Raw genomic sequence first — 18,632 nt, 5'->3', positions numbered from 1 at the left:
ACAAACTCATTTCATTAAGTTTTAGTTTTAATTACGTTATTATAAATATTACATAATTATTTACTGAGTCTGTTTCTTATAACAATTTTACGAGTTTATATTATATGTTATTTCGATCTATATTTATTATGTAAATAATATTTTTAACATAAAATATAATAATTCTTCATGAGTTAAATGCTATAAATTTTTTTTGCCTTGCTTACATTTCATGGGACGATAAAATTCTTAATTCAAAACGAGATCTACGGTTAAATATAGTATTTCAAATCTAAAATATATATTATATATACACATGTTAGCTTTCACGCATATCTTCTTGTGTTGTCCAATTATTTTAATGCTCTTTCAAAAGTCCCTTGCTTTACACAGTTGAACAAGCAATTCTACTCCCAATTTATTTCTCCTGAGAATCAAGAGTAAAATAAAAGAAAGAGGCAACGAGCAAGCCCAGAAACTACTGAGCAGATTAACTATGTCTTCTCCAAGCAAGAGGCGTGAGATGGATTTAATGAAATTGTACTTCTTTCTTCTTTTTTTTCTTTTCTTTTGAAACTAACATCACATAATACAAAATTATTGTAATTTATCATGTTTATTGGTTTTACTTGTAATGGGTTTTTTATATGTAAAAAAAATCTGCTGTTTTTTTAAGAAAATAACTATTTGCAGAATTTTGTTTTGCTTGAAATAGGATGATGAGTGATTATAAGGTGGAGACTCTGAATGATGGGATGCAGGTGTTTTATGTGCATTTCCATGGACCTAAAGACAGTAAATTTTCCTGACCCTTCTTTCTATGTTTGAATGACGATTTTGCAGCTTTTTCTGTGGTGTTTGATTCTTGGGTTTCTTTTATAAGTTTGTTGACTTAGCATTTTTTGAAATCTATTGTATGATCTTTGGGATTTATTTGGCCATGATTATGTCTCGTGATTGGCGAAGGAAAATTGAGGGAAAAAAAAGGAAGAAAACAAAGGGAACGAGAAGAGGGGACCTTTTGTGTTTTGTGTACTTCATAATTGACTGTATTTAAGTAATTCTACTATTTAGCTTCTGATTCTTAATGTTTAATTACCGTAAAAAACTGAATTCATGTTGGGATGTAAAAGTTATTTGCCCGTGATCATGTCTTAAGGTTGCATGGCAATTGGAAAAATAAAAAGAAAATGAAAAAAAAGAAGAGGACTTTTTGGGTGGTTGTGTATACTTCGTAACTGATAGCTCTTAAGTAATTCTTAGCTTTTAGTTTTAATGTTTTAACTATGGTGATAATGTGATTTGTGTGGTTGGAAAAATTGCACAAAGGTTGAAGTTTTTTTCAATTAACTTCCTACCTCATTCGTTTAAGTTGAGATCGGTCTTCCGCAAACGGATTTTCATTTTGTTTCTTGGAATGAATTCCTCTCCACTAACCAAGTAGTCCCAATTAAATGAGGTAGGCCCTTACCTTGGTGGAGTTTGGAAAGTGAGGGTGGAGCTTCCCGATGCTTATCCATACAAATCTCCATCCATAGGATTCATTAACAAGATCTATCACCCCAATGTGGATGAAATGTGAGTGACATATATTTAAGGTTTAAACACTCTCCCATGACGGATGAGTAAATTTTTGCATGTATATTGAGAGTTTTTTTTTGTGGATTATGGAAATTCAGGTCGGGATCGGTTTGTTTGGATGTTATCAATCAGACTTGGAGTCCCATGTTCGGTAATTCACTAGTATAGTTTAATTTGCCTATTCAAATTGTTGGTTCTTTTAGCTATTGATGTGAATATTGATAGATCAGGAGATTCTAATTGCCTACATACTCGACAGACCTAGTGAACGTGTTTGAGGTATTTCTACCGCAACTTCTCTTGTATCCTAATCCGTCGGACCCTTTGAATGGGGAGGCTGCAGCTCTGATGATGCGTGACCGAAGTGCTTATGAACAAAGGGTTAAAGGTACCAAAAGCTTCACTTTTATAATTAGGAAATATCTAATGCTTTCTAGGTTCTATACGATCTGCCAAGATTAAACGTAAGAAATATTATTTACTTTTTCTTGAAGTTCAAAACTACTGAAAAAGATTCCAGTGGCTCAGAAATTTTCGAGTCTATCTGCTATTTATTTTCTGGACGATACTTGATATTTTCTTTTTATTGTTCCAATACTATGCATGGCAAATGATCCCAGAATCATCATTAACGGTTGGAACTCATGTTTAGTTCTAATTTTAAAAATTATATTACCGTTCGACCCTATCATTTAAGGTATCTGGTCTTCGTGATGATTTGATTTCAATGTTTTGAAAAGGGAAAGGTTATATGTGATGTACAATTGTATCCCTGATTCAATCAAGAACTTTTTATTATTTTATCTAGCGAACTTCCCTTGAGATGTCGTTTACAGTTCAGTTTGAAAATTGGAAGGACCTAAGAATGTTGTCGATGATGGTAACTTATTATATTTTGACCAGTGAAACTTACATTATTAGAATATGTTACTCATGAATTTGGATTTTCTTTCATTGAAGTGGGATGGCTCCCACTGCTCATCCTCTTGGATTTGCCCCTGGTCTGAAACATCGCAATGGAGTAAAACGTGAAGGTTCCAAATTCCAATGTCAAGTTCCTTCCTTCTCGTGATACAAATAGAACTTTGACAAAAATGTAATATGTATGGGCAAATCCAGGATGCACAGTGGAAAGAATTATACATAAATTATATTTTATTTTAGTTGAGGGGTGATCTCCTCCGTCAATCCCCCAGCTGAAATCCCTTTTTCTGTTGAAGGTTGGAAGTTGTTTTTAATCATTGAAGCTGTTGGGAGTTCACCCCTAGTGGATGCTCACTTTTAGTTTCTTTCCGCTAACAGATAATAGACCTGAACTTTTCTTGATATTTGATTCTTACCTCGATCACATCTTGTGAATGTGACACTGCCACGTGCTAATTTTCCAGAATATTGTCTTAAATATGCCAAGCCAGAAGATATAGGAGCTGCTCCAGAAGAAATGGCAAGCGATGATGAGCTAAGCGAGGAAGAACACGACTCTAGCGACGAGGAAATAGTAGGGAAAGTGGATCCATAGCTTTCATAATTATGTTACTATCCATCTGGATTCTGTATATGACTCTCTTGGCTACCCTCAAGATCAAGATCCTTTCAAGCTGCACATAAATATTTAGTTGTACCATCATTCAAGCATGTTTGATTTACTTATTTATTGAATCATATGTGTGGACAAATCATGATTGTATTGGGTACTGTCTGTCTGTAAATATATTGTGTTTCATTCAATGATGTTATATACTATTGTGTAATGGTCAAAACGTTTGAAGATCCATAGTTTGTTTTTGCTTTGTGGGGTTGTTAACGTAGTAGGATTTGTGGCTGGAGTCTAGTGTAACCGGGCTCAGAACACCATTTCGAGTCGAATTTTTCGTAGTCGATCTCAAGTTTGGCATCACTTGAAAAATCATATTGTAGATCGACTCGCAAACAAAGTTTATTTGAATTCGCTTGGAGTCATGATATCATTAGCACAAAAATTGATTTGAGATACTAATTTTGAGTGAGGACTCTATTTGATTCATTATTTTAAAAATAATTATTTTTTATTATAAATATGAACCGTTCACCGGGGTCTTATTGATCTGACGGTGCCGAGTGGAGGGCATGAACAAAATATCCGTCAATAATTAATTTACTCAAGTTTATTTGAATTTACTTGGAGTCATGATATAATTATTTTGGATAAAATTTATAGTTGAAGTTGAAAAACTTTTGATAGGGTCTATTTCTAGACATCATCTTAAATTTTAAATTTCACAAAAATTCCGACCTGCCGGATTCGAACCAGCGACCTAAGGATTTCAGCAGCAAACTACAGTCCTCCGCTCTACCAACTGAGCTAAGGTCGGATTTTGCTATGATGGCAGATCTTTAATATATCAATAATTTATTTATTGGTTCATAACCCATATTATTAAAAATCTCAGAAATGTCATTTTTTTCAAACAAAGAATCTCAGTTCCTATTATTATTTTTCTAAATTAAGTTTTTTTAAAACACTAAATCTTTATATTTGATCTAAAATTTTGGGCCATATTCTCTTCGGAGCTTTGCCAACTCAAAAAAAATCCTCCCTTGAATTGTAGATGTTATGCCTTTTTTCTTAGAATTTTCTTACTTTTATGGGCTTTGTTGATATTTTCAAGCTTTTTTATGAGGTTTTTCATATCATTCTGTAGCCTAACTTCATGAATAATTAATTTGTGTTTATTTATTTATTTATTTATTTTATTTTAGGTTGATTAATTGCTTATATTTCATTGACTTCCTTGTGCTTTAAACAATAAAACTTATAATTTTATTAGTTATAAATATTAACTAATTAACAGTGATAAAGACAAAAAATAATCCGAGAAACTATCTTAAAATCAATAAGAATAATTTAGGATTAAAAAATCAATGAAATGTAACATAAACTTAAAATGTTATTAATTATTAATGTTATAATATTAATTAATTAATTAACAACAATAAAGGCAAAAGAGAAACCAATAAGCTATCTTAAAATCTATAAGAATAATTTAGGAGAGAAAAAAAATCAACAAAGATAAATATTTAAAGTTAGACTAAAACTAACGAGAAAAACATATGTGGTGTGTCCGTATGTTCAACTGTCCCTGATTTGTCTAAACTAACGATTTGGCGCACACATTACTGTGCTTATACAATATTTGATATTTGATTTTTTGAAAGTTTTATTTGTAATATAAATTATAAAAATTGTTCAGATTATTTTGACAACTTTTTAAATTTCCATCGAGTCAATGTAATTCTAGTTAGAAATATCTTGTGAGACGGTCTCACGATTCTTTATATGTGAGTCGGTTCAACCCCATCGATATTTAGAATAAAAAATAATACTCTTAGGATAAAAAACAGTATTTTTTCATGGATGACCCAAATAAGAGACCAATCTCACAAAATACGATCCGTGAGACCGTTTCACACAAGTTTTTGTCTTCTAGTTAATTTCCACGTTTCTTGGACTTGTGGATTACAAGAGAAAATTATTTTTTTGTCTTGTATATTTGCTTTCTTATAATGTTTGTCCTTGGTCCTTAATATTTTTATATTTCAGTCATAACTTGATTTTTTTATATATATATAATTTTAGTTTTTTTCCAGATATGGCGTTAATATGATATCATTGTATTGCTAGCACTTCTGATAAGAAAATAATAAAATTATAAAAAAGTTGAAAAATAAATGATAATATTAAAATTTGACAATATACAAAAGTTATAATCAAATTTAAAACTGAAAATGTAATTTTCCAATACAATAATATTTTATTTTTATTTGTTTTAAAAAAAACACTGTAAGATGTGCTACCGGCAATGCCGGTTATCTCACCCGAAAAAGCCCGTATAAATTTCGGTTTCTCGTTTCTTCTCCTCATTTCTGAGTCATAGACATCACCCCTGCCCCTTAGCTTGGAAGTTTCTTCGGAATTAATCCTGTGAGTAATCAAAGAGTAGAAGATGCTACATAATTTTCTTATTTTTTCCCCAAATTGATCGGTTGGAGTTGATTCATTTTTTTTGTTTTTTTTATTACTATCTTGATTCAGATAAACACGTAGATCTGAACTTAGTCACCAGCAATTTTTCACCTATTTGAGTTGTCGTGATTTAATCTTTTTTTCCTTAAGTTGCTTGATTTTGTGATTTTATGAATAGTCACCGTTGATAAAAAATTTGCTTTATTTTTTAAAATTATTTATATGATCAAGTTTTGTGTTTGCTGCTAGTTTACTGAAGCATATTTATACATCTAAACGAAGGTGTTGTCTCTACCGATACATAGGATTTATGGTGGTTATTCGCTTTTATTCTTGGATTTTTATTTTTGTAGCCGCTTGTTTAAAATAATATGATTCTTTTTTTTCTTTTTCTTTTTTGCATACGATGAGCTGCTGTTCATGGTTCTGTGCACAGTGTAGAGTTTTTGGAAGAATGAATTATGTGGATTTTTTTAGATGAATATGGTGTCCAAAATATATGTTTTTAGGTGAATATGGTTTCCAAAATATACGTTTTTACCCTTACAAATACATTGAACACCAAGAAAGAAAGTGAATAAGGAAGGCATTTTCTTTAATTCCTCGTGTTATAATGGATGATTTGAATCTAAGTAAAGAGGAGAATAATGAAGGCAATTTTTATTCTCATCTCATAAAGGAATTCCAGTAAAAGAGAAGACTTTAACCATTAAGCTAATTGAAGATGTTGAAATACAATATCACGGTATGAATTTTACGCATAATTGTTACCAACGCTCTCATATTTATAAATATGACTCCTGTAGATAGAATAGAAAAATGTGCTTAATCTTAAAAAATATAATAGTAGTTTTGTTTGGATGATTTGACATGCAAATGACGGTGATGGATTTGGGGCCTGTTTGTGGCTGATATTTTTACTATTATGTCTTGATATTTAAGATTTTCAAGCATTAAGTATTAATATTATTAGCAGAGTACTCCAATTATAACACATTGTAAGGGAAAACATCAGCTAGTTTGATATATTATTTGAATTTTTTTGTGAATTTTAATTTGATGTTGTGTTAGTAATTTGGTTACATTTGTCTCTAATGGTATAAAGCGGAATTGCATGCGTGTACCATGTAGATTGTGAGTTTTGTGTTGAAGCAGCCTATATCCTTGCATTGGCTCTTGTACTTGTGTGAAAACACAAATTTGATTGTCATAAATCTAGCAGATCAATGAAAAAAACTTTCTTCGAAACATTCCCCGAGTAGAAATTAAGGGACATATGTCTTCACATATTTTATGCTTGAAGTTATTTCCTTCCATTATGTGTGCTCAAAGTCATCTGTTGCTTATAATTTCTATGTAGTTCTTTACATGGCCAACTTTTTCTTTTCTCATGAGCTTAATAGGCTTGAGATATTGCACATTTGTGGCCTTATCTTGTCTGTATATTGTATATATGTTAATGACTGAGAGATTCCTATAGATGGCTGATAAGGAGGAAGAAACCATGCCCAAGGTAAATGAATGGGAGGTTTTAGCTCTCACGAACTCTGAGTATGCTGCTGCTCCTGGTCCCAAACAAAGCCCTCTGGATGATAGTCAAAGCACTTTAGTTGGGGATGACGCTGCTGAAACTTCAAATCCAATGTTTATGTCAGGCCATTTTGTATTTCCACATAGTCAGAATGAGAACTTGCAAGAAAAATCTCAACACAAGGTAGAATATAGTGGAAAGGGGGATTTTGATGATGTTACTGAAGTGGTGGTTAATCAAGAGGGTACACCGGATTCAAAGCATGAAGAACATTTGATTGACGAGGGATTGATTCCTGATGAATTTCCTAGAAATTCAAATGTTGATGAAAAGGGTGATGAGATGTTCATCAACTTTGCCGATGATGCTTCCTCCAATCTGTTAGGAAAAGAGCAGAGGAATGAAGAATGCTCAGGAATTAATGAACCATCTGAGTCTCTGGACGATGCTGAGAAGGCAAGCCTATCAAATGCACAGCAGCATGGCAAAGAAGTTGATGATAATGATGAACTGCCCGATCTTCCATGCGAAGCTTGGTGGAAAAGGCACGCTGCTTCTTTATATGACCATGCAAAAAACACAACTCCATTTTGGTCTATTTTTGTAGCTGCATGCTGTTATGGGACTTGTGATTCTTGGTCATCGGTGGCAGCGGGATAGGCAACAAGCTTTGCGACTGAAGCCACAGTTGGTTATTGATGATGAGGTACTTAACTGATGTCAATTATTTTCACGTGCTGTTCCTTGCACGTTTTGGTTAGCATTTTATGAACAATGTTTATATCATTATTAAATCAGTACCATGTTACCTGAAATCTTTAGGATTCAAAATGACTCAACTTTCCTGCTTTGCGATTATTTCCTCTCTAAAGTATGATTAATAGTTCTGCGAGAGAACTTAATATTTAGCTCTGCCTGATTTAAATTTATATCAGATTATTATTATTTTTTCAAAACGGAAGATGAAAATATGGTGTTCCAGATCCATCGACTGGAAACTACAAACTTCGAGGCTGTGAACAAAGCATGCCTGCCAACAGACTATCTTATGTTCTATCTATCTCATATTTCTTATGTACAGGGCACAGGCTGGATACTTGGTCCAGTTTCTCGACTTAAAGCTGTTACTTTGGGTGGCCAGCCTGGTTCTTACATCAGAGTAAGTACCTCTGATAAAACTTAAATGCTCGAAGGATAGCAATTTATTGTCGAAGTTTCCTTCTAAAAACTATGAAGTCAGTGTGTTCTGACCAAGTGTGACCTGTCTTTAGGATGAATTTTGAACACTTGGCTAAAGAAATAGTCTGAATTTGCAGTTCGCATCTCAGTAGAATCGAGATTTGCAAATGGTTCGACTCTCCAACGTCAACACCCATAAGGTTTGCCATCTTGGTAGCGTTGGAAGGCGGCGAAGGACATGCTTATTGTAATGTAAATTCGACTTGTGTACCTGAGGCCTTGGAACATTCTACGTGTGTTTTATGGTGATGGAGTGACTGCCGTGATGTTCTTTATACTCAGATAATTCTGTTTTATGATAATATGGGTGTTTACGGAAATAGTTTTGGATTTTATTGTCGAAAATTAATTCCACGCATCAATATGTATGAAATAAAATACGAAATATGGTCTTTGATCAATTTTGTATTTTTATATATAATAAAATCTGGCCATTTCAACAATATCAGTATATTTTTAAACATAATTTCTTAATATTTATTAGCTTTAATTACGAGACTTAATCTTCCCAGATGTTACACTGGTTAATATCCAAATTGGTTAACAAATTTTGATAATGTTGTAAAACTGATGTTTTCGTATGAAATGAATGGATCGCTTTTCAATTTTCATGCAAACATTAGAGTATTATTTCTCATTAATCGCACCACAATTCAATACATTCACTCCAGGGATCGTACTAGTGTGTTTCTCTTTGCTTGATAGCCTTTTTAATTCAATTTGATTGCATTTCCCCTTGTCTTCTTTTCAATCAACTAGTTCTGGCGCTAGTCAGCCAACTTTCTGGATGCTAGCCGAGGGTGGGTACATGCATTGCTTGATCACCTTTCTAATTCAATTTGATTGAAGAGAAGACAATTTTGGATGCTAGCCGAGGTGTGGGTACATGCATTGCTTGATCACCTTTCTAATTCAATTTGATTGCATTTCCCCTTGTCTTCTCTTCAATCAGCCAGCTTCGACGCTAGTAAGCTGACTTTTTGGATGCTACCCGATGGATAAATGCATCAATGACGAGAATATGATGATATACTAATCTAACCCATACGGCTAGATATGTCCGTTCATGCTAGTATTACCATTTCTAGCACGTAAGACTGATCGTCTTACACTATCTCAGTTTTTTTTTTTTTTTACTCAAAGCCCATGTTTTGGTTGCTGTAAAATAGACCAAAATTTCACGGTTTAACTGGAAATCAGTCGTTTGGGTATGCTGTTGATTTTGGTTTAGTTTATCGTTGTAATTAAACCTACGTCTGTAAAAAATCCACGAGTCAAGTTTTGGGCATTGCCACAAAGCCCAACAAGAACTGTCAATATGTGCATAACTCGGACAAATACGTGTCATTGCCTTGAGAAGTATTCCTAAATAAAATTATCTGTTGGCTTGGTTTGTTTCAAAATGAGTGGATAACATGCATATCCTGGTCGATGGTCGTGCAACAAAAATCATATGGCGGTGTCTTTTCAATCTTTAGACCACCTAAGACTGTATCCATTTCCTTAAAACTTAGTGATTGCTTGCAAACGATGTACTCTCTTATCAAGACTCTGATGCCCCCTTTAATGGAATACTGATTCAAACTCTATCTATATTCAGTTGATGAATGTGTGAATTTGTTAAATGTATCTCTGTTGATTGTCAGTGACCAGAGGAGGAAATATTACATCGAAATCTTGTTTTTTACACTTGGTGGGTTCTCAGATGAAGTTTTCACGTGTCGTATGATTGAATGTGTGACTAGTGTTCGGTACATTGTCGATGATGACGTCATTACCTTTTCAAATGCAAATATTTTATGCTTTTAAGTTTCTTAGCCTGTTATGGAATTTGAGGTCCTGTGTGTTTGATTCCTCTGAATTACCATATCTTGATTGCCCACAGATTGGCATGCCAAAAGGCTCAAAGTCCAAAAGCAGGTAAAGATTTGTGTTTTCGAAAAAAGAACTGACAAGGTCGACCTTTTCTTGGCAGGAAAAACATGGCAGAACTGGTTGACTTTCGTCTTCTGCACCATTAGTATTGAAGAGGGTCGGTCAACTCTAGGTTGTGAAACCGAGATTAACATAGAAAATTTACTGGGTTTTGTGAGTAAATTCCAATGGAAGAAAGATAAAATTTTGGTCACGCAATTTAAGCTTGCTTATTATAAATTGTTGTTGAGTTGTTCACCCAACTGTAACTAGTCACAACCCATGTTTCATTTATGATTCTCTTAAATTATTGTATAAATCAAGTTCACTGAGTGAAAAAGAAAAGAAAATAAAAGTGTAGTATATAACCAAATCATTACAGTGTTCCTTATTTTCTGCATTTTGTCTATGTATACCGAAATTCTTTTTTTTTTTCTTTTCTATGTAGTCTCTCAACCAATCTCATTTATCTCCATTAATTGAATGCTCGAATTTAATGCCACCAGCTTCTTTTTTGCAGAAATTAGTTGGAGAGAGAGGGAGAGGAAGTGGTTTGCTTTGATGAAAAACCACTGCGAGTTTCTTTGTTTTATTTATTTTTTATTTTGCTGGTTTTTAAACAGAGTTGTTTCCTCATTTGGTTGTTTTTAACACTTCTTCCTTAAAAATCTTCAACTGCTTCTGCAATGCATTTATGGTGGTGCCATCTGATTGTTTAAGTTGCACAAAGTAGGGGGTGGAGTAATTCAAGACACTGACTGGCCTAACTTATTACCTTTCATTGTCTTCTCCTCTATAAATTCCCTTTTCTGCTTATCTTTCTTCATCCCAAATACAAGTATAAACTCAGTTTTTTTACCTCTTCCTCCTCCACAAGTCTTTCTGGTTTTTCTTGTAACTCGTTTCCTCATATGTAGGCTATTTGAAAGTTCACTGATTTTTTATCATACCAATTGCTCCACCATTAATGCAGTTCTTGGTGGAGTCATTTTTATTGTTGTGCGTTTGATAATGTGGTCTAGGTGAAAGCCTCGTTGTAGTTTGGAGATTCTATAGCGAAAATTACTGCAAACATGGATTTATCCTTTGCAGTCCTGTTATTTTCTGGTGTCACTTGCTACCTGATGTGGTTCACCTTTATCTCCAAATCACTCAAGGGTCCTCGTGTGTGGCCCCTATTGGGCAGCCTCCCGGGTTTAATAGAGAACGCCGAGCGGATGCACGAGTGGATCGCCGACAATCTCCGAGCATGCGGTGGCACATATCAGACATGTATATGCCCTATACCTATTCTTGCTAGGAAACAAGGCCTTGTGACGGTCACCTGTGATCCCAAGAATTTGGAGCACATTTTGAAAACTCGGTTCGATAATTATCCCAAGGGTCCGACCTGGCAAGCAGTTTTTCATGATTTTCTTGGCCATGGCATCTTCAATTCTGATGCTGACACTTGGCTTTTCCAAAGAAAGACTGCAGCTCTCGAATTCACCACAAGGACCCTACGCCAAGCCATGGCCAGATGGGTCAATCGAGCCATCGACAATCGTTTCTGTCCCATTTTGAAGGAGGCTCATCTTGCAGCCGAGCCGGTGGACTTGCAAGACCTGTTGCTTCGGCTCACTTTTGACAACATATGCGGTTTGGCTTTCGGGAAGGACCCGAAAACTCTGGCTCCAGGGCTACCTAATAACATCTTTGCATCGGCTTTTGACCGAGCTACCGAGGCTTCTCTGCAGAGGTTCATCTTCCCAGAAGTCGTATGGAGGTTGAAGAAATGGCTTCGGCTTGGACTGGAAGTCAGCTTGAGCAAAAGCCTGGGCGAATTGGACGAGTATTTGACCGGAGTCATCAATGCACGCAAGCTTGAACTGACAAATCAGCAGAAGGATTCTAGCCAACATGATGACCTGTTATCAAGATTCATGAAGAAAAAGGAATCATACTCGGACAAATTCTTGCAACACGTGGCACTCAACTTCATCCTAGCCGGACGGGACACGTCATCGGTGGCGCTGTGTTGGTTTTTCTGGCTTCTCACGCAGAACCCAAGAGTGGAAAGAAAAATCTTACTCGAGATATGCTCGGTTATGATTGATTCGCGTGGCGATGGTATGAACTCGTGGGTGGATGAACCACTGACATTTGAAGAAGTCGATCGTTTCGTGTACTTGAAAGCTGCATTATCAGAAACTCTCAGGTTGTACCCTTCGGTACCGGAAGATTCGAAGCATGTTGTGGCTGACGACGTCTTGCCTGATGGCACATTTGTTCCGGCTGGATCATCGATCACGTACTCGATATATTCTGCTGGGAGAATGAAGTCTACTTGGGGTGAGGATTGTCTGGAGTTTAAGCCAGAAAGATGGTTGTCTTCTGATGGAACCAAGTTTGTGATGCATGATTCTTACAAGTTTGTGGCATTCAATGCCGGGCCACGGATATGTCTAGGCAAGGATCTTGCGTATTTGCAAATGAAATCCATAGCGGCTGCTGCCCTTCTCCGCCACCGATTCACAGTGTTTTCCGGCCATAAGGTGGAACAGAAGATGTCATTGACGTTGTTCATGAAACATGGCCTTAAAGTCAATGTTCATCAAAGAGACTTGGATCCATTGGTTGCAAGTATTAGAAAATATAGAGAAGGTGAAACTTGTGCCGGTAAATGTGGTGGCTACGGTAGAAATGAGGCTGATGCCGGCCGTGGGATAGGGGCTGAGGCGGTGGTTTGAAGTGGTGGTGGTGGTTGTAAATGTAGGGTGGCCTATTAATGACTGAGGTTTCTAGCATAACTCAGTGTGAGGCTGGCGCTCTGACATTTGGTGCAATAATGGGACAATGTCACATGGAAGCTTAATTTTTTGCCATGAATGCATTAAACTGTGTTAGCTACTCAATCCACATGGTGTACATGCTTAGAAGGTACAATCATTCAATTGAGCAAGATGGGAGCTGGTGGAGTCATTAATGAGTTGAAGAAAGAATGGTTTTTCTCTTAATTTTATTTTTTCTTTTCTTTGTGAGTCCAATTGTTCTCTTTATATCACAAAATTCTTAAAATAGTTTTGGCACTTGTTAGTTTTGTTACAAATTTGGTTTCTTACACCATTGTTTCGATTCTTTGTAACTTTTCTATATTTATTTGGGTAGCAATAATGAAATATATCTTTTCAAATAAGTGCGTAGAACATAGATGCCTTTACTTTATCTTGTATTTGTGAAAGTATATGAAATCAGGAGAAGAAAGTGACGCTGAATGAAATCAGGGTTAACCCTTTGGAAATTGGATGCAAAGCAGGCCCATTATGAAAAGAACCCATGGTTGGCTTTGGTCCAGCTTTTTGACCCAAAATTGTAATTGGAGTAATGGGATGACATCCAATTTGTGGGCAATTGTTGAAATTTTAAATATGATGCTAAAAATCTCATTGGATAAATAAATAGGTTCGGAACAGAATCTAATGTCCGAGATCCAAGCATAATAAATCTTTGTATCAACAATTTAAACACATGCATAATGCATTTAATTATCTATTTTTCTTCGAACTTTAAAGTAGTCCCTAATTTCACGCTTAAAATCATATAAAGCTCCGAAGAAAACACTTTTAAAATCACTTGAAAGTTGAAGCTTTGGAATGTCCCTTTCTTTCTAGTTTATCTACTAATGTAATTTAATATCTACGTTAAACCCTATTAAGTTCATCTCCAACCACAAAATCTATTTTGGTCCAAATTTTACGCTAAAATAGTACGATTTCTACACCAAATACAACATTCATCTCCAACTCATTTACTTCAAATCTTATTCCAAAAAGAATATTCTCGAAATATTCCTTCTATTTTACATATATTAATTATTATTTTTTATTTAATATATTTTAAATTATGACTAATGTTTTATTATTAATAAATTTAAATAATAGTATTTAAGTTTATAATTTAATTATATAACATAAATTAATTAATATATAATATGAATTAATATAGAAAAGTTATTTAAATTGAAAAATATGAATAAAATTCAAACACAATACAGATAAAACTTCGATTTTGAAGGATACAACTTCAAACACAACACAATACAGATACAAACACAATACAATTATGCAAAAAAGAGAAAGACACCAGATACAAGATGTTGACACGTTTGGAAAATATTTGGTGATTTTGGAGGATTCGGATCGAATTTACCAGATTATTGATTATCTAGTTTGTTTATCTTGTAAATGTATTTTTTTTTCGATTATTGTTTTTGTATTTACATTTGTATTTGAATTATGTGTTTCAAGTTGCATTTGTATTTCGATTATCTTCTCAATTTAGTTATGACTTGTATTGTTTTATTATTGTTTTGTATTTGTATTAAATTATATTAATTAAAAACCATAAAAACAAATTTGTTTTTAAATATTAATAATTAAAGTAAATAAATAAATATTTTAAAAATCAACAATTATTATTTTATAATTTTTATGATTAAATATCTAATTATTAAAATAATAAAATAAATATTATACTATTATTTAAATAATGTTTATAATTGAAATATTTATAATAAATATAAATAAAAAATAAAAAATTTATTTTTTTTAGAAAAAAGAAGAAGACCTATGCGCTACTCCTCCTGCGCCAGCGCCAAATTTGGCACAGGAGGAAGGGCCCCATTAGAGATAATTAAGCTGCACTAAAATGGTTTTTGGTGTAGTTTTGGAGATGATCTAAGTTAATAAATTTCATGGTATAAGACCGAACTCAGGTAGCTTGACTCCTTACTTGAGCCGAGTTCTAGTTTTAACTGTTTATAATCGAGTATCTGGAGAGCGACTTGAATAATTATATATTGAGTCGTGTTGATGGAATTATGTAATATAAAATGGTTCAATTTTATATTTCAAGCTTGAGGTTGAGTTCAGACGGTTGGATTGATTTTATTTATATGTGCTTATATATGATAATTATGTATTGTGAGTTGTTTATTAATTTATGTTCAAAATTACAGTAATCCGTGAAATTTTTGGCTATTGGGTTTTAATGTATCTAATAGGTTGTGGGTATTTTAATGTTTAGAGATATAAGTGTAATTTATGTTTTTATGGGGGACTAAAACATGAATATCATAAGATAATGATAAATATTGTCTATGTGTTATGGTCATCAGATCGCGCGCGATCAATTTTTATATTCTTTACGCCCATTATAGAAAATAGTTCTGAAGAGAAACTGGAATATCTTTTCAAATAAAAAGAGTGTGCATATCTGGAAGATCAAGACTCATTCTTAAGGCGATAAAGATTTTAGATTCAGGTACGCTTCCGCTTAAGTTTTTAGTCAAATTTTTAATGATTTAGCATGAAGCATTCTATGATTATATGCATTTTCCTCCAACAAGCGGTATCAGAGACACTCATGCATGAATCATTGAGATTCGTCTAAATCAACTTGGCTTAAAGATTAAAAACGTCAGATATGGTACAGACGATCTTTCAAGATGTGACTTCATTTTCCCCAACACGATCTCGAGCTTTATCATACTACAAATATTTTTCCGAGCTTTTCGAGTATGATCTCAAGTAACTCAATATTTTCACGAATCTAGCTCCAGCTCAAGCCTAAAATTGAATACTCGATCGAGTTCAAGTCGAATTCAAGTCTATAAAATTTTAATCGAGTCGAGATCGAGTAATATGATACTCGAGCTGTCGAGCTCAACTTATACATAATTGCACCCTACTCGGTTTATCATAGGCTTCAAAGTTACATATCATAATATTTTGAATTGATTTATTATCTACTTCGATTTTAAGTCTAAAGTAATTTTTGTTGAACAAAAAGTATAAAGTAATTTGATCCAACTAACATTATAAATTTCGTCACGCCACATTAAAATTTCCCACCAACCATTTAAATTGGGAATCAACCCTAACAGTTCGAAGTCAATGCTTTTTAATAGCCTCATCAAGAAGGAAATGGAAGAATTTAATTGGTGATGTAGAAATCTGCATGTAATAAATAAGCTAAAAATGAAATAAATAAATAAATAAATAAATCAGGTAAAATTTTAAAATTAAAGGAGATGTAAAACGAAATAAAATAATAATTTTTCATATGAGGAAAACGAATATCCCAATCGATGTGGCTTTGTGTCGATTAATCCATCTATATTAATTATACGATAATTCTTTAATTCATATCACAAATAATTCTGTCGGCATTGGAAGATCAACAAATATGGTCGGCCTTTTTTCGCACTAATTAAGGTTAATGGACAATCGAATTTTTTTAATTTTATAAAATAATGTTTTAGCAATCAAATTATACTTTAAAAACATCATTACATAGCATATAATTTAAATGTCTAAACTAGGCAAATAGTCGATCGATGTCCCTCCAAGATATTTTTTAAAAGGAAAACTTAAGGCAAAAACTTGCGTGCGACGATCTCACGAGTCGTATTTTGTGAGACATATCTCTTATTTGGGTCATCCATGAAAAAATATTATTTTTATGCTAAGAGTATTACTTTTTATTGTGAATATCGGTAGGGTTGACTCGTAAGATTCGTGAGACCGTCTCTCACAAGAGACCTACTCAAAATATAATTATAATTTGTTTTAATCAGTGCATTAATGGGCAAAGGTGATGACAACCTCTTTATGTTAACATAAAACACAAAGGAATGTAAGAAATTGATTAGAAAAGTGTTCAACTTTGGCCGATAATTCGAATCTAAAAAAATTGATTTTCTCAAAATGATTTTTGGATGAATAAAAGTTTATTGATAAAGTGAGCTTATTAAGAGTTCAATGTAATAACATGAAATGACTTGTCACATAAAACTTGAATCAAACCACAATGGGATGCAATATAATACCTCAAACGAACCAAATCATGTGATAAGGTCCGAAAAAGTTGTGCCTATTTAGATCTCCAACTTTTAATGAACTATAAATTGAGCCATGCTGAATTTTGCATAACAGATTCCAATACTTGCATTTTGCATTTGCATAAAATTTAGTAACTTTTCTTCTTCGGCCTATAATGTGAGTTCGAAGCACACCGAGCTCGGATGTTTCATGATTTATAGTTGTTATGACATGGAAATCATATATCTCCATGATATTGTGATATTGTTCATTTTGAGTCTAATATCTCATTGATTTGATTTTGAACTTTACCCAAAAGATCTCATATTTTATCTTATTAGCTCTTGATCTTTCTCTCGATCTTTCCAATCTAGGACTTTGGTTACATTCCCAACAATCCTCATCTCAAACGAAGTTCCACTATTATTCTCATTGTCTGGACCTCCTCTGAAGCCTTAACATGAAATACCGAGAGCATCACCCACATCGATAGCCTATCGAATATTTTTACTGAGAACTCTCACCGCTTACATTTAAGTATATGAGGATCCACTCACATGGGTTGTGGCATGGAAGTCGCATATCTTAACAATGGTATGACATTATCCACTTTGAGCTAAGCTCTCATGGATTTGTTTTTGAAATTTGCCCAAAAGATCTAATAACAATAAAGATATTATTTCATAATCTTCCTTTTGATATTGATTAGATTTCCAACAATAGTATTATTATCAGGATATTTGAGTGACTATAGTTTGGAAGAGGATTGCCGAATCTCACTAGTACCTTGACTTGACAAGGGAAATTTGTCTTAAAATAAAACGACTGCCTACATTGTTATTACTCTATCCATTTTGAATTTGCGTCCCACCATTCTACCAAAAGGAATTTGTACACATTTGTTATAATTTTTTTTAAAAAAAATTTTGGATATCACGTTCCGTATCTGTCGTATTTTGGTCCATCGTGAATTTGTGATACTTGTTTAGTGTGATCATGGGCCAATAGTTCGTTATAAAAACTTCATGTTTTTGTTTGAGTAAAAAAAATTGTATATGGAAATATGGAGGTCGAGGAATTATTAAAAAAGATTAAAAATTCTCAAATATGTACAGTAGATTTGGAGCATGAATAAATAGTTCAATCCAAACACATAAAGAGTACGCTACATTATGGATTAATACATAAGTCAACAAAAATTTTGATAACAAAGAACTTAAGATGTAATGCATAATCCATTGGAATTTTGAAAAAGCAAAATTATTCGCTCTTTGATTTGTCCTTTTTCACTCGACATATGACATGTGTACTGAATGGAAAAATCACAGTCACTCATTCTATCATAATGTATAGATTAATGATCATGATTCATCACTCAAGACATGTATTATGTGCTGGGTAGGTGAGAACACTACTCATATGAATAACATTCCCTCTTGGAGTATTTGTAAAGAAGGTTTAAATATCTTTTGCAATTGAGGTCATTATCTACACACCCGCCTTCACAAGAGCTATTTAGGCAATG

The 18,632-nt window shown here is 33.6% G+C and overlaps 2 protein-coding genes, 1 non-coding gene and 1 pseudogene across 4 annotated transcripts; 3 read left to right on the top strand and 1 right to left on the bottom strand.

Moving 5' to 3' along the window:
• Nucleotides 1–304: 304 nt before the first annotated feature.
• On the top strand, nucleotides 305–3,350 carry LOC142527081 (ubiquitin-conjugating enzyme E2-23 kDa-like). Of its 2 annotated transcripts, none has more exons than XM_075631798.1 (6): nucleotides 305–519; nucleotides 695–774; nucleotides 1,443–1,557; nucleotides 1,659–1,711; nucleotides 1,820–1,948; nucleotides 2,949–3,350. In XM_075631798.1, exons 1-6 carry the CDS (start codon nucleotides 476–478, stop codon nucleotides 3,077–3,079), a joined length of 552 nt encoding a protein of 183 aa, XP_075487913.1. In that variant the 5' UTR covers nucleotides 305–475; the 3' UTR covers nucleotides 3,080–3,350. The 2 variants fall into 2 exon arrangements, with proteins under 2 accessions (XP_075487913.1, XP_075487914.1); XM_075631799.1 differs by having other exon boundaries at nucleotides 313–519; nucleotides 673–774.
• Nucleotides 3,351–3,826: 476 nt separating this feature from the next.
• Nucleotides 3,827–3,911, bottom strand: TRNAY-GUA (transfer RNA tyrosine (anticodon GUA)). The gene is given in 2 exon segments: nucleotides 3,827–3,862; nucleotides 3,875–3,911. It is a non-coding gene; the product is annotated as a tRNA-Tyr (tRNA).
• A 3,114-nt stretch (nucleotides 3,912–7,025) lies between these two features.
• Nucleotides 7,026–8,668, top strand: LOC142527333 (ATG8-interacting protein 1-like; annotated as a pseudogene).
• A 1,072-nt stretch (nucleotides 8,669–9,740) lies between these two features.
• LOC142526272 (cytochrome P450 86A8-like) lies at nucleotides 9,741–13,243 on the top strand. The gene has a single exon (XM_075630540.1). The coding sequence runs from the start codon at nucleotides 11,321–11,323 to the stop codon at nucleotides 12,974–12,976; it is 1,656 nt and encodes a 551-aa protein (XP_075486655.1). The 5' UTR covers nucleotides 9,741–11,320; the 3' UTR covers nucleotides 12,977–13,243.
• Nucleotides 13,244–18,632: the final 5,389 nt, after the last annotated feature.

This window comes from Primulina tabacum, chromosome 15 (genome assembly GCF_025594145.1).
Source record: "Primulina tabacum isolate GXHZ01 chromosome 15, ASM2559414v2, whole genome shotgun sequence".
In the NCBI taxonomy this organism is placed as follows: domain Eukaryota; kingdom Viridiplantae; phylum Streptophyta; class Magnoliopsida; order Lamiales; family Gesneriaceae; genus Primulina; species Primulina tabacum.
This window is presented reverse-complemented; position numbering and strand designations above follow the sequence as displayed.

Excerpts from the sequence above, each read along its gene's own strand:
- LOC142527081 (XM_075631798.1), top strand. The coding sequence starts at position 476 with ATGTCTTCTCCAAGCAAGAGGCGTGAGATGGATTTAATGAAATT. Across the intron at positions 775-1,442 it reads TTTCCATGGACCTAAAGACA|GCCCTTACCTTGGTGGAGTT; the intron begins GTAAATTTTCCT and ends TAAATGAGGTAG. Across the intron at positions 1,712-1,819 it reads GACTTGGAGTCCCATGTTCG|ACCTAGTGAACGTGTTTGAG; the intron begins GTAATTCACTAG and ends CATACTCGACAG.
- LOC142526272 (XM_075630540.1), top strand. The coding sequence starts at position 11,321 with ATGGATTTATCCTTTGCAGTCCTGTTATTTTCTGGTGTCACTTGCTAC.